The sequence below is a fragment of the Urocampus carinirostris genome, chromosome 3, assembly GCF_059441175.1.
Source record: "Urocampus carinirostris isolate Australia breed hairy pipefish chromosome 3, RoL_Ucar_1.0, whole genome shotgun sequence".
Lineage (NCBI taxonomy): Eukaryota > Metazoa > Chordata > Actinopteri > Syngnathiformes > Syngnathidae > Urocampus > Urocampus carinirostris.
The window spans coordinates 48340676-48365124 of record NC_142351.1 but is presented as its reverse complement, the minus strand read 5'-3'; the positions used below and the strand labels follow the sequence as shown (position 1 = coordinate 48365124).

Here is a 24449-nt window from a genome sequence, read left to right as displayed (position 1 = left end):
TTCATTATATAGTAAGTAATTAGACTCTCATTAATTTTAATGTAATCAATGGTTCATTACTATTGTAATCGCTAGATCCATTTCATGGACGGGCAAGTACGGTTTTAGGACATTAGTATCTGGGCAAGTGTTGATACTCAGCAATAGCCTTTCTAGTCTTGCCACTTGTGGCCAATTTATTTTACAATACAAAACAAAACAAACAAAAAACAAATTAAATAAGAACAAACTATTTATTTGAAACATTTATTAGGATATATTCTAAATTGGCATATACAATCTCTTTTAGGTATGTGAAAAACGTTACTTATTGAAGGTACTGGTAAAATTGTTATAAGTCATTACTCAAGCATGTGTTCTCAATTGTGTTGGTCTTAAGATAAACATTTTAATCAAACATCCTTAGAAAATATTAAATAATGCATTATATCATACGTACGGATGTATTTGTGTATAAGTTTGTTTTTTGGGTCATTTCACGGTCATTTTTTCTGTCTCACTTATTCATTTTTTGGGTCATTTTCTGGTTGTTTTTTCGGTCATTTGTCAGTTGATTTCTTTTCATTTTCAGTATTTTACCATATATTTCAGCACGTCTTCATGCTTTTCAATACTTTTTCATACTGTTTAGTTTTACACACTTTACTAGAATTTTAGTTTTTCTAAACATTTCCATACTTTTTCAGGTATTTTTATACTTTCAGTACATTCTTCACATTTAAAAAAATATCATATTATTATTTTTCAAATTAAATTTTACCCATTTAAAATATTTCGATCACATTATCAAATTATGTTTAGCAAAATAATAATAAATCATGTAACATAAGCAGATCATTATGCTAATTGTAGTTATTATTTCTAGGGTGTGATAATAAAAAGTGTAATACTCAAATTTAAGTGTCTTAAGTATTAAAATTAAAATAATATTTCAAATAAACCAATTTACATGGAACTATAACGCATTTTTGTAGTTGGTATCACTTGGATTTTGTGAAAAATATATATTTCTTACGTTTTCTCATTTTAAGTGTAATTTTTCAAATTTTGAACTATTTTAACTTGTCTTTCTGATAGAATAGGAACATTTCTACTAAAAATACTATTTCCTTTCCTCATCTAGCTGGATTGTAGATTATTATGTTCATTTTCAGTATTTTATTTGTAATATTTTTGTAAACTATTTTTAAATGGAGCAAAATTATCTACCATAAGCAACATGGTCATTTTCTTTCATTTCAAATTACAGTCATTTTGCTTACTTTAAGGATGATTATTTTTATTATATTAGTGAAATAAGGTAAACATTTGAATGATCCCAAATATGATTAAAATGAGCACCTTTATTTCAGCCAATGTATACCTACCAACACCACCGCTTCATGTGTTAGACTTCCACTTTTCTCTTCTGAAAAACGCCTACAGATTAAAAATAAATAAAAACATAAATGTACAACTTTTTCAATTTTTTTTTTAAAAAAGTCTTGACTCGGGACTAGTATTTTTGTCTATGGCTCCTAAGTCTCGCTTCGAGATTTCATTTTGGCAACATTTGGCCCTTCCGGTTTCAAGCACATGTTTTTTTTTGTTCGTTTTTTTTTTTTTTTTCTGCACAATAACATCTCTTTTAATGTCAAAAGGTTGGCACGTAATCCAGTGGGAAGGAAATTATTTTCTCAATTTTTTTTTATAACTAACAAACGGCATTTATAACACATGCCAAAGGACCTACTGAAAATGGATTTTAGGGGCTGTGAATTCTAATGAGGGCTGGAGTTAGGGCACCCAATCTATTTTCATCTGAATTTGTAGCTCAGATTAATTTAAGAGGGAATCAAAATACAGAGCAATGATTTTTTTTTTCATGATTGTTTCATTTTTATTGGTCAATTGTCATACAAAATTTGTTTTTAGAGCATAACTCTTATAGCCACCGTCACACACACAAACACGGTCACAGACATCAAATAACCCAACATCACAAAATTTGGCATAGTTCATTCAACGATAAGAGAGAAATATTCTCAACATGCGCTGTCAGTACGACGCAATATTGCAGAGATACACTGTTACGATTGAGCCTGATAAGGAAAACTCCACTGGAGTAAACAAGTCAACAAAACCATCATCACACAAAACCAGATTAAAAGAAAAAAGGTTGAATGGTGAATCACAGTCAAATAAGAAGTCTCGAAGGAGAGGGGATGGAGATCTTTTTGGTACGTCTCCATCAATATGATGAGACAAGGAGCGAGGAGAATCTGTTTCTTGTTCTACCACGGCCTCCACACCGTAGTGCTCTTGCTCTCCTGCAGTTTGGTGCTCCTGCCAGGTGAGCTTGCCGGTGAAAGGCCTGGTTCGGATTGGCCCGTTTCGATCCAGAGCTTCGGTATCTCTCCATTCAGCTGCAAGGAGCTCCTCCAGCATTGAGAGAATCCTCGTCTGTAGTCGCCGGTTGGCTGCAGCTGCTGCCTCAGGAAGCTGACGGTCATCTCCAAGATATCGGCTTTCTCCAGCTTGGAGTTGGGCTCTTGTTTGTGAAACTCTTTCTCCAGGATGAGCTTGAGTTGCTCGATGCAGCTGTTAATGCGATCCCGACGCATTTTCTCCACGACGGGCTTTCGCAACTGGGGAGAAATCAAGAAGAGAGGCCGAGGTCAGCATGTGGTCCATGGTCATCATTCATTATCACTTCACTGCCAATGACGGTTGCGGGAATCAAAGAATCATTTTGAATGGACTTTTGGTGAATAAACTAAAATGGGCCGACAAAAAGTAAAATACTGTGATAGGTTTATTCTGCTTTTTATATTGGACTAATGCAAAGTATATTTGACTATTAATGCGCACTGTTCTTTGTTGTTTTGACTTTTTCATCAATGTCACTATCCGCCAATCACGTTGCTGTTCTTTAATGCCCACACCCCTTAGGGCTGACCTGATATCATAAAAAGAGGGGCTGAGTGGAGGAAATCAGAAAAGGGAAAAGGAATTATCTTACGACTTCTCTCCTTGTCTCTCCTTGTATGTTCAAAATCCATTGATGTATTCCTTATTTTGAGTGTTTGCCAAAGTTTAAACTTAATATACAGTGTGTTTATTTCAGAGATGTTCAGCCCAGGGGTCCTTTACTTCAAATTTTTCAGCGGCCTTTGGCATTTGCTGAAATTATATTTTATTATTCAATTCCATTCAAAGATTATTTTAATGCTTAAATATTTAACTTATCTGTTTAATGTTTTGAAATTCTAGTTTTCTTGATGATTTTTTTTTGTAATTGTTCTTAATTGCAAAAGAAAATTGATGTGCTTGGCGTGTTACAGTTTATTAAAAAAGTAGAACAAGTATTTAAATATTTTATATTACAATATTTTTAACCCAGCCCCATCTTGGTATTTGATGTACTATAATCATGTATCGTAATAAATATCCATCATTCATGTCATTTAGTTTTAGTGTTATTAAGAAGTTACGATAGAGAAGTGGCTTTGAAATATCCAGAATAAACACTTACACAGCAAATTTTGGGGTCATTACTTTTAAAATTACAAGTAAAACTGATTTTTCTGGGAAAAAATACTCGAATCACTAACGACGACTGATTGTTTAAAAAAAAATACTGAGCTAAAAACATCAATTTAGATTGAGTTCTAGCGAGACGGATAAAATGGCAATCGGTGCCTTTATCGTCATCCTGTGTGTCTTTCGTTCAATAACATATTTTAGAAAAAATGGAGTATAAGACTTACTTTGATGTTGTCTCTTTCAGAAATTCCGACCTGCATTAAAGAAAAGTTGGAGGTACAAGGTGCCATGTCGACTCAGGCGTAGAGAAAGAAGCTTCTTCTCTGACAGTAATGTTAGCTCTGGTGTCTGTGCAGGAGCTGTTCCTCTTTTTATAGATTTACATTTGCATAACAAAGGCATGTGGCTCAGGCCGGGCTGGGGTTCCCACACTCTGACCAGTGGGACTCTAAATACAACAATAGAAGAGGCATCAATAACGCAGAGGTCGTCTATCTCTGCTAGGCATGTTTCCCAAGATAAGCAACATGTGATTAAAGGAGGTCACGTTAAATCATCATTGCAAAATTATGGTTGAAATTCAATATTGAGGAGCTCCAAAAAAAAAGAGGATGTGACTCAGGGCCTTGGTTTCAAAGAAGAGTCCGCTGCCATTAAAAAGACCAAATGCTGCTGCACTTAACCAATAATGTATAAAGTGCAAGTGTGGCACACACAAACAGGAACGGCGAAACACGTAAAACATTTCTAGGGTGCGGGTGACGTACTCATTTACAAATAAATAGAAATATATCCATTAAAAAACATTGAGGTGCACATCAGTCTTGCTGTTCATCTTTTTAATTTGACTTTTTTCTTCTATGTTTATCTGGAAAAATAACAAGCCACTAACACATGCTTATGGGCCATAGTCGTAACAATTCATATGCGTTTTTTTGCAAGAATATTTGGCTTGGATTCATTTTCTCGTTATACTAAAAACATGATACAAAAAAGGCCACTAAACAATGTAGGGAGAAATTAAATCTTGTTTCGGCTTGATGATTCAATCCCTTATGTTATCAGGTAACTCATACATGCCAACCTTTTGACATAAAAAAGCGGCAGATGTTGTTGCGTACTCTATTTCTATGTGCAAAACGCAATCCGTCTCCAGAATATGACAAATACAAAAACATGTGTTTCTTTAAAACCATAATTGGCAAAATGGCAATCATACGGTTTAGTCTAGCTTCAAGATTAAGCGGCCATACACTAAAATACTTGTCGCAGGTCAATATTTGTTGATGTTGCCCTTTAAAACTTTTTGCGATAAGGGGTTTACAAATTTACGTGACTTGAATTTTAAATAAAAACGGTAGGCATTCCTAGAGGTAATCTATGAGTGAGTATGGAAATTTCCGTTTTTATGTGCATTGGAGAGCAGACAGGAAGCCATTTTTTAAATCCTGAGGGTTAGTGGCTAATTAATTGAATCGATGAATTTCTACTGGCCAGTTAGTTGTTCAAAAAATAAGACAATAACTGTTTGTTTGACCTCAGTTTTATCTTTCTCCTCTAATGTTGAATACAAGTGCAACCTTCAAACCATAATTTTGCAAGTGCGTTTTTTTATTCATGTTGTAAATGCTTTAATACATGCGTATGTACGGGTATCCATCATTCTAGGCTTTTCCGCATTTTATTTTAGGCATTTATTTATTTTTTTAAATTTATCTTATTGTTAACACATTACAGTGTTATTTGTAAACAAATTGAGAGTGGGAATAGTAGAAATATGCTTTTCATTTGATTTGAGACAAGTCTCTTGGCATACATTTCAATTAACTTCAAATATACAGTAAGTGATAAGTTGCACTGTCACATTGAAACCAAGACTAAGCTGTTTAATAATGTTCGCTATACGTACTGAAATAAAAACTATGTTTAACCACATCCATATCGACTTTTGAGACTGCGAGAGGTTATTGAGTGTGTAATGAAAATGAGTGGATGAAAGAGTGATTAATAATAAATTACACAAGGGAGGCGACACTAGTCCGTGGAGGCACTGCAAGGGAAAAGGCTTGGAGAAATGATGGAAAAACGGTCCTTATATGATACATGGAAGAGGGGAGTAAGGTGTGTTACTCATGCATGCTTATTTTACCGTCAAAGTGGAGGTATATTATTAAAGAATGACGAGTTGGACGAGAAAACAAGCTATTTTTGAATTGGGTAAAGAATGAATAATTGCACTTGGGAGACCGAAGTAAAGCTTGAGAGTGTCGCTCTCAGGCAGCAGAGAGCAATGTGTTTCAAAAGAGAAGGTAATGTTTGTGATTAGCTTATTTTTATTCATCTGGACTCATGTGAGGGAGGAAACCCCTAGCCCTGGAGAAAGAGAGGGGGGGGAGGACCAGGCTGTACTTGCCTAAGACACATCACGGTAAGTGTTGCCTTGACGATGAACTGTGATTAAGAAATTTAAGGATAGAGGTCGCTTTTGAAATGGAACCATAATCAGGATGGATGGACGTGGCATATAGTGTGTATGTAGTATGTGCGTCCATCATTATTTTTGAAAAGCCACTACCTGGACAATGTTTCACGACGATACTGTTTGCAGCAGTAAAACAGGGGCGGCACACTTTGGCCGCAAGGCATGTGGCAACAAGTGACTCATCAGATTACTGTCATCTTAATGGCAGCTTTGGGGCCCCTCAGAGGGAGACGTGCAGAACTGTCATCATGGAGTCGGCCCCCAGATGTGAGTTTGTGCTGTGAGTAGGCCTGTGCGCTCGCTTTCCCACCAGTTCCCAACATCAGGCTTGCTGTAGTACAAAAGCCCCGTGCCGCGCCTCCCTGCTCTGCTGGGAATATTAATTGATCTTTTGTGGTTGCAGGGCAGAAGCACACGTGCGCGCGCAAGCACGGACTCTCTCGCAAAAATCTGCACCATCTGTCCTTCCTTCGTCCAAACTCCCATTCCATTTATCCACCTGCGTCTGTTCTTCCTTCAATCCATCCATCCCGTCTGTTTGTCTGTACCTCTGTCTGTTCCTCTGTCCAAACACCCATTCGTTTACCCACCTATCTCTCCATTCATCCGTCCATCCATCCCTTCTGTCCCTCAAAACACCCATCCTTGCATGTTCTCACTGGTTTTGTATCCGTTGAAATCCTTGAAAATGCTTGTGTTTTAATGTTGTCTATTCAATGATTTGAAAGTGCTTGTAAATGCTTCAAATTTTTGCCAAGTTTCTCGATTTGTCTGCTTAAACATGACGCCGACACTGCTCTCTGGTGGCTTGGTTTTGGCATTGCATTTTTTTTCTTCCCTCGTAATTAACTGCAGCCTGCATTAGTATGTACGGCACTGTCCTATAAAGCCTCATCATCCTTTTCGGGTCACGCCCAATAGCACAAGTGCATGCTACACCTAACCTGGGCACTATGAATTGTGTATTAGTACAGGAATTACATATCAATTATGAACATTTAATACGGGCCATGCAAAAAATTAAGGTCACGTCTCCCGGTGGTAAATAGTAATGAGAATTTCCTTTTAACTGAACCTACATATTACTTACCCAACACTTTGTGGGGAGAGATTCGTCTCAAAGATAATTAGATCTACAAATATATTGTTGATTTACTCAATATTTAAAATTGCTAAATGCACACTCAAGATAAAAAATAAAATGAATATGGAATTCACTAATATACTGTATTTGTTGTATTGCAAAATACATAATTCACACCAAATTTCTTTTTTTAAAGGAATTGGAGAAATTGGAAAATTGGCTTTGAAAGTTCTTAAAATAGTGCCCGAAAAAGGTGTATAAACCATGATCCATCCATCCATCCGTCCGTCCATCCATTCATCCATCCATCCATTCATCCATCCATGTTCCCAGCACATAAACTTCATTATTTGCCATCTTTGTCTTCCTGCTTTCCTTGGGTGTCTTGTCGGGCTTCTGGGTCTCTTTTTTTCACCCGTAAGTGTTTATGATGACTAGTTCCCCTCCCTCTCACAGAGCTTCGGAATTCCTGCCATAAAGTACGACTAGTCGGTGGCTGAGTGCGTCTTCCCGTCAGGCTGTCCGTCTGTGAGTGCGCTCTCTGTGGTTTCCCACAGTCCGCCGCCATTCAGCAGGGCCCCCGGGCAGGAACAATAGAAGTGTGTCTTGTTACACATCACATTAGCTACGGTGTTTGATCTCTTGTCGGAGGTGGGTGGTGGGCGGAGGGGATACGGGAGGGGTCGGCGGCTTGGCTTTGCAGGGCCATCTGGCTCAGCCAACTCGACCCTGAGAAAGTCCCAGGAAAGGAATTCCACATTCCACACACAATTTGGACACTCACACAAATAGTTGTGAAAGACTTTAGAGACACTTGACACATAATTCAAGCACGAGACAGCACGCCCCGACTTCTGCAATACAAGCAGGACACGAGGGGGGAGACGTGGGTTAGCAGGGGACACCTGCAGGGAAATCAAGAACATACATGCCACTCATTCACATTTACATACATTGGACAGAGAGATTTGTATTCAAGAAATCCTGGACTGAAACACTTGACTGTGTACTGGACGCAGCTTGCATTGATTTAAGTCAATCATCTTTTTTTTAACACTTTTTGATTTCTAGGAAAAAATATTTATAGTCAAAAGCTTGTGTCAATTTTCCCTAAGAGGACAGGTAGGCCTAAGATAAGCTGTGACCACAATCAAGAACATTTTCAAAAAGGGGTTTAGCCAATTTGACCCACCACGTTGCTGGAGAATGTACAGGTTAGCATCAAAATTACAAATTTAAGTTCTTGAGATCTGTTTTTCCAGATGTAAAATATGTGGCATGGCTCGAGAAATAGTGGTAAATGTTCGAATAATGTGATCAAGTTGTTTACTTTCTTTAATGCAATTTTAAAAATTGTCCTACATTCTGGAATAATTACAAATCAAATGAAATATTGAATGCCGTTTATTATTTGAATATTGCTAATTATGGGATACAGCCTACTACCGGTAGTATACTTTCTTTTAATATTCTAATATTTGGAGATAAGATATTTGAAATAATCGACAATATTAAAACAATAAAAGGCTTGTAATATTTCAGTTAATTTGTAATGAATCCAGAATGTGTGACATTTAAGCGTCTTAATTGCATTACAGAAAATAAAGACCTTTATCACAGTATTCTGATGATTTGAGACAGTCCTGTATAACAGCAAACCTAGATATCAGTATTGGGTAAATATTGTCATAAATTTCATGTTCACTTAAAAATAATCGTCGTGTGGAAGTTTTATGGCCAGGAATTAGAAGTTAGAAGTTAAAAAAAGTATTCTGATTGTATCTATGTATATGGGAGTTTTGATGCTGGAGGTATATGGCACAAGCTTCCATGTATTGTATTTTTAATAGACAGATCAGGACACTCAGCTCTGGATGATCCTGCTGCCTGTCATCCAATATATTAAACATCCCGAGTAATAACAATTAAATAATCACACAAAATTTACCAAGTGTTCTCTCGATCAAATTGTGCAACAAATTCAAGACACTTTGTAATAAAGACATGAAGAATTTGTGTGATATGCAAAACTTCATCTGAAGCTTTTTATTGATTTTCTTCTCAGGGAAGCACACTCTCCTTCTCAAAGGGCATTCAAAGCAGAACATGATGTTCATTGTGAACAATAAAAATGACAATCCCACAAAAATGTGGGGTCAAACATGAGGCTACGCATAGTAACAGAAGTGTTCAATCAAAATAGGATTTACAACATTGCTGAATCCATGGGATCCGTTACAAGACTCATAAGTAATACACTGTCTTAACAAACAATTCAAATTGAACCCAACTTGGGTCTGATGTTTCAATCAGATAATAGACATAGTCACACAGTGACCACACTTGTCATTCAGTTCAACCTGAACATCTTAAATTCCTCCAAAAGGAATACTGGCAACAATAAGGCCACACAGTGACCCAAAAGAACTCGACTTCATAGAGTCTTTAACTTGTGGCTTGCAGTTTTCTTTCGGCGTCTACCAGGGTCTCCACAGGGCTGGGCTAACTGGGCCGGCACCCTTACTGGAGCTGAGAGGGAAAGGTGGTGGAGACAGGGTTCTTGGAGAACCCTTATTGTTCTCGCCGGATGCCTGCAGGTCACAAAAGTGTCCGAGCAACCGTTTCTGTGCGGGGCTCTGGACTTTGCACTGGGACAGGAAGCTAACAGCTTGGTGAACGCAATGTGCATAGCCGCTAGAAGAAGTGGTAAGCTTTTGCCGCTGCTGTTGCCAACTCCTCAGGTAGCACACAGCCATCTCCAAGATGTCGGCCTTCTCCTGCTTGGAGTCGGGCTGCTGCCGCAGGAACTCGGGCCCCAGCAGAGACTTGAGTTGCTCGATGCTGGTGTTGATGCGGTCTCGTCGCAGCTTTTCCACCATTGGCTTTCTCAACTGGAAAAAAATATATATACCATCAATACTGAGTTTGCTGAAATTAATGGTTTTATCACAACACATGGTTGGTTTCAAGTAAAACAAGAAGGAGGAACGAGATATACCTTGTGAGATGAAGTTTCCTTGGAGAAGTCATTTGGTCCATAAGCAGCCGGAGCCATGATTGCAGGTCTGCTTGCCCTCCAAGTTTGAGCTGCCTTCCTCTCTGTCGCTTCCCTGTATTTATACACAGCAATCTCCATATGAATGTGTGGGTCTCAGGCTCGGTGGAGGTTCTCACACTCCCCCAGCCAATGGGAAAGGCCGGGAAGGGTTTAGAAGAACGCAGGGCCTGCCACATGCTCAATGAAGTGTTTATGGCCCCGGGGACAATGGAGCGTGTCTCCGGGGAGCAGGTGGAGGGATAGATTGAGAGAGAAAAGAGCCGGGTGGGGCCCTGGAGGAGTAGGCGGAGAAGGTTTGGTGGGTGGGGAAGCTGACCTACTGCTTCTGTTGATATGGGAAAGTGGTGACCCTCCGAGGGACGCACGCCACTGTCCCGTGATGTAATCACATACAAAGTGAATCCGACAGTCTGCACACGTGGCATTTAAAAAAAAATCTTATCAGATAGAAATTTGGTATTTCCAGCCGCAGTGCTTATACATACTTACCAACACTACTGCTTAGAGAGTCAGACTACTGCTTTTTTCCCCTTAAAAACACCTGCTGATTTAAAAGAAATCAACTGCCTTTTCTAATTTAAGCAACAAAAAGAAATCTTGGCCCCGAGACTAGTATTTTAGTCTACGGTTGCTTGATTTTGACATGAGAAGTCTTTTTACGTAAATAATCCGCTCTAATGATCACATTGGATTTCCGGTTTTAAACAAGCACGTGTTTATTTGTTTTTTTTTTTTTTTAATACAGAATTCTGGAGACAGATTGTAATTTAAGCATAAAAGTGGTGCGTATCTAACACTTTTTAATGTCAAAAGGATGGCATGTGTGCGTCTACTTTTTGTGTAAAGGGTCATTTCCATATTTGCTTGGGGTAGTCAATAAAACTCACATATAGTAGCTTAGATGGTAAGGCGCCCGCTTTGACACTGGGAGGTCGCTGGTTCGCGCCTCGGCCGAGTCATACCTAAGACTTATAACATTGGTAAAATGGCGGCGCCCTCTGTTGGCTGCGGCTGCATCGGCTCGCTACAACGGGTCAGGTGTATCGACATTTCGTTCTTACAAAGAATGACAATACAAAGGAAATTATTATTATTATTATTATTATTATTATATATATATTAAATACACAATTTCATTTTAATTTTTTCTGTCAGAATTAATGTTTTCCATGATATAAGAAATGCACTTAAAAAAAAAAAAAAATTGATAAGACTTACTGTAAATGTTAAATAAACTGATAGCGATTCCCTTTCGTATTAACCTTATTCATCAAAATGATTTCTGTGTGAAGTGCATATTAATAAAAAAATACAAGGGGCCAATATCAAGTAATCATTGTTTTGTCCCCACCATTATAACGTGGTCACTAAATTAAAAAAAAATGCACTATGGCTGCACCAATGCCAAGACCAAACCTACACCCTGGAAATAAAGCATCAGAAAATGATCATTTGTTCTATTTTAAATGTTTTAAATTGCAATTAGAATACAAAAATATTGTGCATTCCAAATCAAACATCATATCTGCTGCCATTTGTCGGTGGGCATCCGACCAAATGAGCGTGAGAACAAGGCGCAGACTTAAACGTGTCACCGGGCTCCCTTTGAAGCAGTTTTGTAGTAGACGACAACGTGCAATTGCATGTGAAGTGTCCACACACTTTCAGCACAAGTTCACACATCCGCCGCACTCTTGCTAACTTCAGTGTTCCCACGACCGGACACACTTTTGTGCAATACACAGACATGCACACATCCTGCAATAATGACCTCCTCTTTCATCTTTTTAGGTCCACTGTTAAGTACCGTAGTTTGACACTCTTGTGTCTGTCTGTGTGTCTGGCGGGAGAAGTTGCTGTTTTTGTTGTTATTTTAACAGCGCGTGCCACTGAAGCACTCGCATACGCATGCATTGTTTTATGCTCACATATATCTGATACATCCAGGACTTGTTTTGGGTAGAAAAGAATAGACTGAATTCCATAAAAAATGTTGGAACACCTGTTCATTATCAAGATTTACCTTTATAAGTCATTTGTTGTTTGGGTTAGCAATCACATAGCACAAAAACAGTGTTTTGAAGAAGTGAAAAGGATTTACAGAACGTGTGCTATGATTACTTGAACAGGCAGGTGCATACAGTTAGGCACTACAACAGAAACATGACATCAGTATTTAGTAGATCCACTGTTTGCAGTAATAACAGCCTCTAAATTATTTTCTATAGCTTCAAATATAAGTCTGGATTTGAGTCGAAAGTATTTTCGACTGTTCTTTCCGAAACATCTCCAGTTAGGTAAATTTTGATTGTTAGCCCACTTTAATAATCAAACCACAGACTTTCAATAAAACTTAGATTTCAGAACATTGTACTTATTCCTCTGCATGAATGCCTTAGTAGAATTTGATCTGTGTTTATGGTTGTTTCTAGTTGAATAATCCAGCCCTAGCACAACTTCAACTTTCTCACCGATTCTTGTATATTGTTCTCAAGTATCTGCTGATACTGACCTAAACCAATGTGACCCTCAACTTGAACAAGACTACTAGTACCTGCATGAGCAACAAAGGCTCACAGCATGATTAAACCGCCACAAAATTTCCTGTGGGTAGCAACTAGCAAGTGTTTGTCTTTACTATGTTCTTCTTCCACCATGCCCTTTGTTATCTCCAATCAACTCAGCTTAATTTTGGAATAAGGTTCTGTAGCCTGATGAAACTAAAATTTATACACATTTCTGAAATTGCTGACCCGAACAACCAATGATTTATAATAATAATATAATTAATAATAATTTCCTTTGTATTGTCATTCTTTGTAACAATGTACACAGAACGAAATGTCGATACACCTGACCCGTTGTAGCGAGTCAATGCAGCCGCAGCCAGAGGGCGCCGCCATTATACCAATTAGGTATGTCTCGGTCGAGGCGCGAACCAGCGACCTCCCAGTCTCAAAGCGGGCACACTACCATCTAGGCTACTGAGCTGGTATAAAGGAAAGTCTTGGAAATTATTAATACAGATAACAGAATATCTATTTGATAGAGAGAGTATAAAGTAGACAGAAGGCAGAATAGATGGTTAAGTCATTGGTGGGACGTTATTTTTTTTTTAACCAGCCAGACACTCCCCAAATCTCTGAAACTAAAATTGTCCCTGATCTTAGTAAGGATGTTGTCCAAAAAAGGTTTTTGTTTTTTTTATTTTATTTTTTCATATAAATGACATTTAAGACTATAAAACAGTGTTTCTCAACTGGTGGGTTGGAACCCAAAAGCTAGGCGCTGACCCATATTCAGGGTCTTTGCTTTGGCAAAACGATCCCAGTAAAAGAATGTCATTTAAACTCCTTTACAGTAGATGGCAATCATTCCTTGCAAATGCGAGTTAATACCTGGTGTTTCACACTACAGAAAAAGAAGTCGTTATGGTTTTGCTGGTCCTTCTGTCTTTTAAAAATGTGACTACAATCTACAATACATTTGAAAAGAGCAATATTTTCTTTATTTTTGTCACGGTTTTGATAAAGGTGAGACGGCCCAGGACACGTTGGAGAGACTATGTCTCTCGGCTGGCTTGGGAACGCCTCGGGGTCCCGTCGGATGAGCTGGAGGAGGTGGCTGGGGATAGGGACGTCTGGGCTTCCCTTTTAACGCTGCTGCCCCCGCGACCCGACCTTGGATAAGCGGAAGACAATGGATGGATGGATGGATGGAGACGGTGTGTCCTGGAGTCAGACCAGTTCAGAACAACTGCTATACAAACAATACAAGTGGTAGTTGTTTTCAACAGGCATCAATCATAGGAGAAGGGGTTCTTTTCTCTGCAGTAGGCGCAAAAGTTTGGGAATGCCTGATGTTGTGTGCCACAACCGGACATGCGCGCACACTTGGCCTGCAGCTGGCAACGTCTCGGTCACACGCTTCTGTGCCTTGTGCAGAACGTGGGAGATGAGATGCTCCCGAGCTTCCCACACTGCAGTGTTAATGACATTTAGGCTGTCTGCACAAAGGAAGTGTGCCCTATTCAAGAGAGATATTGAGTGACTGCCACGCTCACACACATGCACACTGCCCCACTCTGCACACTCCGCTCTCACATAATATCCAGCTAAAAGGGAACACAGACTTGTCAACAGCGCTTCCAGGCACGCCATCTGGACTCATGGTCGCTATTGTCGGTTAGGGTGATGCTTACCGTGTGAACTGGAGACTGAAATAGAGACGTGGAGACTCCTTAAACCCCAGCGACCGCCTTTTCGAACTGTTACCAAGGGCCGACGCTTCAGATTCCACAAGGCCCGAATGAACAGACTGACGGATAGCTTCTTCCCAAAAACTATCAGCACACTAAACCACCGTATCGGAACACAGTTTTAAGTGCAATATACCTGTTCTAAGTGCAATATACCTGTTCTAAGTGTTGTGATTCCGTAGGGCTGTGATTAGCACATTCTCCTCACACGCGAAAGGTGGAAACATTTTTGTTGGCCTGGAGAGGGATGGGCGCCACAAGGCTGTACTTGCCCAAGACACAACACAGGAAATAGTGTCCCTATGACACATTTGTTTAAGGGATCCACTACTTATCCCAATTGGGTAGTTTTTGCTTTAGAGGTGAATACTTTATACAAAAGGTAAATACTATATATTTTATACTCTATATTTTGCCATCTGGAGTGAGACCCAATTTAGTTCTAGCAACAATGATAACAAAAGTGATTCTGATTCCGATCATTTGTGTTCGTGCATGCTTGTCTGTGGATATGAGAGACAAACACTAAGGGCATTTAGGAAGAATGTTTTGTGTTGTGTCCTGGGGAGCCAAAACGTCACAGCAACATTTAAACGGACAGTGTGTAATATTTCAGCACTAGATGTTTTTCCAACTAGTTTTTTTCACCTTCTTTCGTGAATAAAAGAGAAAAAGAAAAAGAAAATGAAAAAAGGGAAATAATAGGTAAAAGGGTTGCTTGGCTTTTACAGGAACAACAAACCAATGGGGCAAACATGAGCACAGAATTTACGGTAAAAGTGTACTGAGTTTTGGTCTTATTAATCATAAAATGATTGTTGCATCTACACCAGGCGCGGAGAAAAAAAGGTAAATTCTGGGACAACAGACAGAAATGGAAAAGATCTTTGAGTAGTTTTAAGGCCAGAGACAAAATTAATATGTAGTGTCTTAGTTAAGTGTTTGTTTGCAAGCTCTCAAGATTCTATAAGCCAGGAAATAGGCTGATTTTCAGAAAAGGCTTAGGAGTTTCGCATACGAGGATTGTATCATAAATTCTACCTTGACGCTAGCTTTTGCATAATTGTTTTATTTTTTTTTCTTCGGAGAGAATTTCAAGATAGTTGGGCAGATGTTTTCATGCGTGTTCCCACCACACATCAGCTAGGGGTGACAAGGGGCCTCAAACTAAGAATAGTGGGTTTGGAGCCTCCCACCTGTTAGTTTGCACTCAAGCCTTTGAATGTAATGAATTCAACCCATTTATTCCCATGTTGCATTGTTGCAACGTGACTTTCTGATTGGCTGGACGCCGTGAGAAGCGGCGGCGCATTAAATCGACAGCAGAGTGTATAAAAAGAGAAGAACTCGGGTCGCTGCCACGTAAAAATCTGCAGTGAGGACGCCGGCATGATTGAACAACACGCAACGTAAGTGCATGTGCTAGAATTTCTTCCTAAACACTGATTTTTTTTTTTATTGGCATGGAATATAAATCTATCTAAATCCAAACTACTTTACAAATCCCAGTTTGTATGCATGTGTGTGTATTTGTATGTGACTTATAGGCTCCGAAATGGCTAAACCGATTTTCGTAAAAAATTACACAGTTGTACTCTGGGCCTCCGCAAGAGTCCTTACCTAAGTTTCATGTGGAGGAATCCCCAATGAATACCAGAAAAAAAGTCAATAAATATCTGCTTTTGGTTGGTTTGCTTTCTATAACGCCTTCTGACGTCCCAATTGGGTACTGCAGCTCCCGACCACCAAGCAGTTCAAGCAGCCGAATCCAAACTTCTATCAGTCTGGCCATTTTGCCTGATATAAATGGATTTGTAGGGAAAAATTGACCATTCTTTCAAAACCCAACATTTATAGTACAAACGTCGCCGATCTTCTACATTGACTTAAAAATATTTTGGCTTTTCGTCAAAAAAAAAAACTGGGAAGTTAATTCTGTAAAACAATATTTAAATCTAGTTACAGTTACAAACTAAAATGACAATAAACACATTAACAAGAGTATCACATGAAATGTTTCTGTTGAAAAACACAAAAGTTTGATCAGAGGTTATTGAGAGCTACTTTTCGTTACTGTGGTGCAAAGGGCTACTATTTTGATATGACTTATTACTGTACTATGTTGATACTAAGTTTAATACCAGGTTGTCATTATCAGAAGTTGAGTCAACCATTAAAATATATTGACAGTTAGAAATAACAATGACCAGAAAATCTCCTTGACCTATCAGTAGTAAGCCATTTTCAGACCCTGTCCACAAGATACCTGGTGCTTTTTTTCAAGTTTTCAAGCGGTTTGGAAAATGAATTCACGAAATTTTGCTGATTTTAATGTATTAACTATTAAAAAGAAGCAAGAGTAAAAAAACTCCCCTTTTGCTCAATTATAGCACAATTTCTGGTATTTTTCTAAAGAAAAAAAAATATATCTATACATATGTATAGTTAAACTCGAAAAACAGGTAAAAATATAGTAAAATCCAAAATGACAGTAAAATGAATGACCTGTGACCACTTTGATCACAAATGATAAATGAATTATTATACTTTATATATATATATATATATATATATATATATATATATATATATATATATATATATATATATATATATATATATATATATATATTTACGTAAAATAATCAAGACAGAATTTGAACTTTTTTATTTTCTTCCGCCATCTCCTGGCTTGTGTCATCATTGCAGCATCATCAGCTCGTTCATGATCCACGTGCAAATACTTGCATTCCTCAGATGCGCCCAAATAAACTTTGCTTTTTTCATTCTCTTTGGGGTTTGGGTTGGCGTTTCTTGCTTTCACAAATGCCATGCTAAACTAACAAATGGAAGCAAAATAAAAACCCTGCGGGAATGAGCATGAAATATCAATAAATATTCCTGTGGTAACTTCCTCATTAAAAGGAATCCTTTTTCTAGTCAAAGTTGATTCTACAAAATCTTTTTTTCCACAAATACCCGTATTTTCCGGCTAGATTATAAGGCGCACACCCAAAGAATAGTCTGTTGCCATTTATTTTTCATGCATAAGGTGCACTGGACTATAAGGCGCATGTAATTGAAATTAGGGTAAGAGATTTCGCGTGTACGGAAACATGTCAATGCAATAAAATGTGACGCTGATCAAACTTGCAATACATTGTATACAATGAGAATCAAACCCGAAAAGTCGCAATGAGAGCGCTGACACTGGACCAACTGTGGCACAGATGATTTTCAAGATGGCACCATTTTCACCAGGAACACTGATTTGCATTGTGTATTCCGATACATTAAATAAATGGTAAATGTTTTTAATTTACAGTATATTGATTTTTTTTTCAAGTCACTGAAGACCTCCCAAAGCGCTTTACAATGTGATCACACAAACCCATTCACACACACAGTCACACACCAATAGCGGCCTCAGCCATGCACGGCCCCTACCTGCTCGTTGGTTAAACTTCTTCACTTGGTGTCTTGGTTCAATATCAATCATCAATTGGCGAATATAAAGCATATCAACTTTACATCGACCTGAACATTGACAAGATCTAGTTGTTTATATAAATATCATATCATAAATATAAACCATATCATATAACACTTTTGGAAACTTATGGCATTGCCTTGTTTATCATACAATATGGATGAGGATTGGTAGGACATGCAACAGTCCTGTCAGACATTGAGTCTTTTTTATGTTTAACTGGCGGAACCGGAAGTCTCATCTCATTAGCCGTACCGCTTATCCTCATTGGGGTCGCGGGGGGGGGGGGGGGGTGGGCTGGAGCCCATCCCAGCCATCTCCGGGCAGTGGGCAGGGGACACCCTGAACTGGTTGCCAGCCAATCGCAGGGCACACAGGGACAGACAACTCGTTCGCTCATTCACACCTAGGGACAATTTGGACCGGCCAATTCACCTGAAATGCATGTTTTTGGAACGTGGGAGGAAACCGGAGTGCCCGGAGGAAACCCACGCAAGCACGGGGAGAACATACAAACTCCGCACAGGAAGTCTGGAGCTGGATTTGAACCCACGACAGGTTCCCATGACATGAACTGTGCCGCACAAGCGCTAACCACTGCGCCGCCGTGCTGCCCCGGAACCGGAAGTAAGGCGGGTAATTTGAAAGTAGTACCGTATTTTCCAAACTATACGTCCTATAGAGGGCTCCGAGCTCTGTGCTAAAAACGAAGCCGTGTTACTATTTTTAGCACAGAGCTCGGAGCCCTCTATAAGTCACACCAGCCTTGTAGTGCATAATTAAGAGAAAAAAGTCACACCTGGAGTATGAGTCGGATTTTGGAGGGAAATTTACTGTAGTTAATGAAATCCGACACCAAAAACAAACATGTCATCGTGAAAGGCAATTTAAATAAGAATTCAATCAAGGGCAGGTTGAATAAGTGTACGATATACGAACGTTACATGCCTGGTAATGTCAGTAACGACGTTGCATATTTATTCAGATCATTCAGATAACTCAAGCATAAAGAACATGTCTACCTAACTATCAGTTTCACTCTAAATGACTAAATCCAATGAAGTCACTTTTACCGGTAAACAACTCCCCTAACTCGGGAGGTAGACCACAAATCCCTTCTTCTTCTACGATGCCTACGTCAGACTTATCGTCACTTCCGCTTCTTGCTTACTCCAAACTTTCCTTCTGCTGCGCGATTACTGGTTTCAGCAGCAAATTTCACTATTTGCAGCTTGTAATCTGCAAAATATGATTTATTTTTCGGTGCCATTTTCGTTCAAGCTTTTCTCAGTTTTTATAAATCGACGGTGTTGTGCCTAAAAAGGTTGGAATTATCAACACAGACCTAGAGCACCCTCTTGTGGTTTAGAGTGAAAATAATTTGTGAAAAGATATACCAATAATAAAAGATTGAAACTCAAGTAAATAATAATGCGTTAATTATTTCGCCTATAAGTCTCACTCGGGTATAAGTCACACCCCTGGCCAAACTATCCAAAAAACTGCGACTTATTGTTCGGAAAATATGGTAGTATTTCGCTACACTTTTCAACTTAACGTTCAAATAGAAACACAAAAATGTAATAACTCGACAAAAAACACAACGGAAAAACAAACAAAAAATAAAATTATATATATATATATATATATATATATATATATATATATATATATATATATATATATATATAGATATAGATATATATGTATATATATATATATATATACTGGACTGTCTCAGAAAATTAGAATATTGTGATAAAGTTCTTTATTTTCTGTAATGCAATTAAAAAAACAAAAATGTCATACATTCTGGATTCATTACACATCAACTGAACTATTTCAAGCCTTTTATTATTTTAATATTGCTGAATTTGGCTTACAGCTTAAGAAAACTCAAAAATCCTATCTCAAAATATTAGAATATCATGAAAAAGTATACAAGTAGGCTATTCAACTAATCACCTGAATCATCTAAATAACTCGAAACACCTTGCGAGGGTTTCCTAAGCCTTAAAAACACTCAGCTTGGTTCAGTAAACTAAATCACAAGTATGGGGAAGACTGCTGTCCAGAGGACCATCATTGATACCCTCCATCAGGAGGGTAAGACACAAAAAGAAATTTCTCAAAGAGCAGGCTGTTCACAGAGTGCAGTTTCAAAGCATATCCACAAAAAGTCTGTTGGAAGGGAAAAATGTGGCCGGAAACGCTGCACAACCAAGAGAGATGACCGCAGCCTTAACAAAATTGTGAAGAAGAGCCGCTTCCAGAATTTGGGGGAGCTTCAAAGACAGTGGGCTGAAGCTGGAGTCCAGGTATCAAAAGCCACAGTTCACAGACGTGTCCGGTAAATGGGCTACAATAGCCGTATTCCCATGGTCAAGCCACTTCTGAACTCAAGACAACGGAAGAAGCGTCTGACTTGGGCTATGGAGAAGAAGCACTGGACAGTTGCAGAGTGGTCCAAAGTCCTCTTTTCAGACGAAAGCAAGTTTTGCATTTCATTTGGAAGTCAAGGCGCCAGAGTCTGGAGAAAGGCTGGAGAGGAGCAAAAAGTTGCTTGAAATCCAGTGTGAAGTTCCCACAGTCAGCAATGGTTTGGGGAGCCATGTCAGCTGCTGGTGTTGGTCCACTGTGTTTCATCAAGTCCAGAGTAAATGCAACTGTGTACCAAGAGATTTTAGAGCACTACATGCTTCCATCTGCTGAAAAGCTCTATGGAGATGAGGATTTCATCTTCCAGCATGATCTGGCACCTGCCCACAGTGCCAAAACCACCAGTAACTGGTGCACTGACCATGGCATCACTGTCCTTGATTGGCCTGCTAATTCCCCTGACCTGAACCCCATCGAGAATTTGTGGGGTATAGTTAAGAAGATGATGAAAGACACCAGACCTACAAATGCAAATGAGCTGAAGGCCGCTATCGAAGCATCCTGGGCATCAATAACACCTCAGCAATGCCACAGGCTGATTGCCTCCATGCCACGCCGGATTGATGCAGTAATCCGTGCAAAAGGATTCCCAACCAAGTACTGAGTGCATTAATGGACATTTTCAAATGTTTGATTTAGTTTTGCTGTTATAAAATTATTTTTTTACTTGGTCTGAGGAAGTATTCTAATATTTTGAGATAGGATTTTTGAGTTTTCTTAAGCTGTAAGCCAAAAACAGCAATATTAAAATAATAAAAGGCTTGAAATAGTTCAGTTGATGTGTAATGAATCCAGAATGTATGACATTTTTGTTTTTTTAATTGCATTACAGAAAATAAAGAACTTTATCACAATATTCTAATTTTCTGAGACAGTCCAGTATATATATATATATATAGCCACTTCTCAATATATGTACACTTTCCTGAGGTTCAAAGTAAACATCGCTGTCCAAAGTTGCAATTTGTATTATGAGAAGACCCAAGACATGCGTCTTTTCTAAAACGACTGACTGAAACCACAACACGGTTTTGATAGTTCCGTTATTGTGGTCACGCAACGTGAATGGGTGAATTATTAAAAAAGACAATTGATAAATGTTACAAAATCTTTTTTGTTTAAACTAATATAAATCTCATTATTGTTTTCACATTTTTAAGAATTTTGAAAATCTGATTTAAGGCATTTTAGTGCCATTATTTTAGAATAATGAATTAAATGCCTTTTAAGACTTTTCAAGGATCTGCGGGAACCCTGGTTTTGTCCCCACCAATTTTACGAGATCACTCAAGAAACAGATTCATCCTGGAAGGGGCGCTAGAGGATTTCATCTTCCGAGGGGGGCCGTGACAGAATACAATTGAAGGGCAACTCACTTAATGTAATGAATTTTGACATTTCTGGCCAAATTGGAGATTTTAGGAGGGCCTTATAGTCTGGAAAATACAGTAACTACATTCCATGCTCCAAATAGAATCGGTAATCGTCAGGATCATTTGCATGTAAGTAATGAGCTTACCGGACAAGATTTACCTTGACCCCCCTGCCCCTCTTCTCATGTAAATTACAATTATAGCCTTATCCTCCTTTTTCTATAACATTATCTTCTCTGTTCCTTTATCTTCTTGGCTTTTTACCTCACTGTGAATGTGTGAGACTGGAGTGTCATGCCCAATTTCGTTGTCACAATATGTTAACCCACTTTGTAACAATGACAATAAAGGTATATTCTATTCTATTCTATTTCCAGGATTTGCAAGGTGATGCTGATGGAGAGGAAATGTGAGGACAAAGCAGGAAGGATGCGTTCGTCCCTGCAGAGGCAACTCAGCTCAGGAATGTCCAGCTCGGACGCGTGGGACAAGACGGTGTCCTTCTTTGCTGTGAAGAAAGCTCTAATTTTTCACAACGGCTACACAAAATCGTCCCGAGAAGCCCTACGTGCTTTTCCTTCGCCCGCTGACGACGTCACTCCGCTTTGCTGCCAGTGACCACGACCCGAGATGAGCATTTTTTGTGTTCTACAACTGTGGTCCCCAACCTTTCCCGTACCAAGGACCTGTTAAATGTCTGAGGCATGGCCCAATTATAACAACAGAAATATACCAATATCAATATCAATGATAATAATAAGCCTAAATCCACTATGTAACCAGTAGACCACTAGGGATGTAGATGACCTAGGAAAAGGCATCCCATTTTATCTCTATTTTTACTTACTACCTCGTTGTTGAATACAACGGGCCATGATTAAAATCATTACAAAGCAACTCAAATTTATTTGTGAAGCACTTTCCAGGCAGAAAAAATTGCTGTATAAAAACATTTAGCATAGAATAAGACAGTAAAAGCCCCACTTGGCTCCCACAGCCTCCAACATCCCAAAATAACTACACATGCACACACGATGGTTAAAATACAATAGGAACCAAATAAATAGTGATGGAGATAGAATATGATTATGGCAAGGCACAGATTAACCATGTGAGGACCCGAAGGTGGCTTATCCACACAGATGGCAGCCGATGGACTTTGGATTTTCAACTATTGAACCACACCCTACCAGTGTAGTCCCCCCAAATAAGGAAACACTGAAATATAAAAATAGAAACATAAAAACAACTGCAGAACAGAAACAAAAGTAAAGCATTAGACGGTAAAATATTTATTGACAACGTAAACTATGAAAACAATACAATTTTCTGGTTTATGTACCCACTTCAAAATAGTTTTTAGCCAAGTACCAACATTTTGGTTTAGGGATATTAAAAAGTAAAACTAAAAGGAACTAATTAACCATAACTTTGAAACAAAAACAACAACTAATGGGTTCAGAAATCGACCTTTCTAGTACTACTTGGATCAATTTGATCTTACATTGTAAATTTCAGTTCGGTATTGTGTTCACAGTTTACGTTGTCAATAAATGATTTTAATCACGGCTGCCCTTTTTCAAAAACACAGTAAAAATAGTGCGATTATGAGATAAAAGCTAATGCCTTTCCCTGTATCATCTACACCCCTTGTGGTCTAGAGATTTGGGCGCTCTCACCGTCGAAATCCAGGTTCTATTGCCGTCACATCCAAGGTTGTGCAAATGGATTCAGTGATCAATTTTATATGATCAATGCTTGCTCAAATATGGTCATATACTACCGTAAAACTTTTTTTGTATAAATCGCACCTAAAATTTGATGTTTGTGGGTAAAAAAAATACACGTTGTAAGCCATAAATAACAAATTTTTATTTCTTTCTGTGCAGACCGGTACCAAACGACTCATGGCCCGGTGTTTGCTGAGTACTAATGTACAGCATTAATCTTGATTTCTGTTTGGGGATTTAACTCCAAAATGACTGTTTGTCCCAAAAGTTGGACTCGATTTGTTTGAAATACACCAGAGGCCTTAATTCATCCTTGAGGGTGCACATACATATTCTTTTGTACAAAGGATGTTTGTTTATGTTAATTCGTTCATTGCAGGGATTTTGTATTATTGTATGTACTGTAATTTCTGGACGATAAACCGCAACCAATACATTTCTTAAAATGAACATAGAAGAGGCGCACCTGCCTTTGGGCACACTGAAATCACCTCAGCCATCTACTTGCTCTCCTTCGAGCACTGCAGTTCAAGCCACCTTTGTTACCCGCTATGGCTCTTTTTCAAATTTTTGTTTACTTTGCTCCAGTTCTTCCCGATGCCATTCCCAGGGTCTCACCATCAATTCTTCGATGCTAAGTTTACATCAGGGGTGTCCAAACTTTTCAGAAAACTGGACAAGTTTGGTAAGCTGAAAATGTGCGACGGCCGACTATTCAGTCTTTGAACAGTCTTTCATAAATTCACCCTCCGTAAAAAATTTGCAGTGCTTGGTAATCTGCATCGCAAACTCGTTGCTCGCTTTTTTAGCTTTTTAATTTGACTTGCAGGGTCTCGTGAGAAGGCGCTGCTGTGCCGTTAAAACATTTTCCAGTTGCTTCACCTTTTCACAGCGTTCGGTTCCAGTTAGCTTTTTATAGTCAGCATAGTTCTTCTGGCAGTGCCTCTTGATACATTCTTTGAAAATAGACACAGTTTCTTTGCAAATTAGACAGACGCAGTTGTTTTGGA

General features: G+C 38.7%; 2 protein-coding genes and 1 long non-coding RNA gene across 3 annotated transcripts; 1 reads left to right on the top strand and 2 right to left on the bottom strand.

Moving 5' to 3' along the window:
- Nucleotides 1-1861: 1861 nt before the first annotated feature.
- her12 (hairy-related 12) lies at nt 1862-3860 on the bottom strand. The gene is made up of 2 exons (XM_088330031.1): nt 3750-3860; nt 1862-2627 (listed from the first exon to the last, which is right to left on the bottom strand). Exons 1-2 carry the CDS (start codon nt 3813-3815, stop codon nt 2274-2276), a joined length of 420 nt encoding a protein of 139 aa, XP_088186157.1. The 5' UTR covers nt 3816-3860; the 3' UTR covers nt 1862-2273.
- Nucleotides 3861-9109: 5249 nt separating this feature from the next.
- Nucleotides 9110-10228, bottom strand: LOC148369906 (transcription factor HES-5-like). The gene is made up of 2 exons (XM_088330030.1): nt 10090-10228; nt 9110-9982 (listed from the first exon to the last, which is right to left on the bottom strand). The coding sequence occupies exons 1-2, from the start codon at nt 10225-10227 to the stop codon at nt 9569-9571; spliced, it is 552 nt and encodes a 183-aa protein (XP_088186156.1). The 5' UTR covers nt 10228; the 3' UTR covers nt 9110-9568.
- A 5568-nt stretch (nt 10229-15796) lies between these two features.
- Nucleotides 15797-22580, top strand: LOC148369905 (uncharacterized). Its single transcript, XR_015849891.1, has 2 exons — nt 15797-15816; nt 22087-22580. It is a non-coding gene; the product is annotated as an uncharacterized LOC148369905 (long non-coding RNA).
- Nucleotides 22581-24449: the final 1869 nt, after the last annotated feature.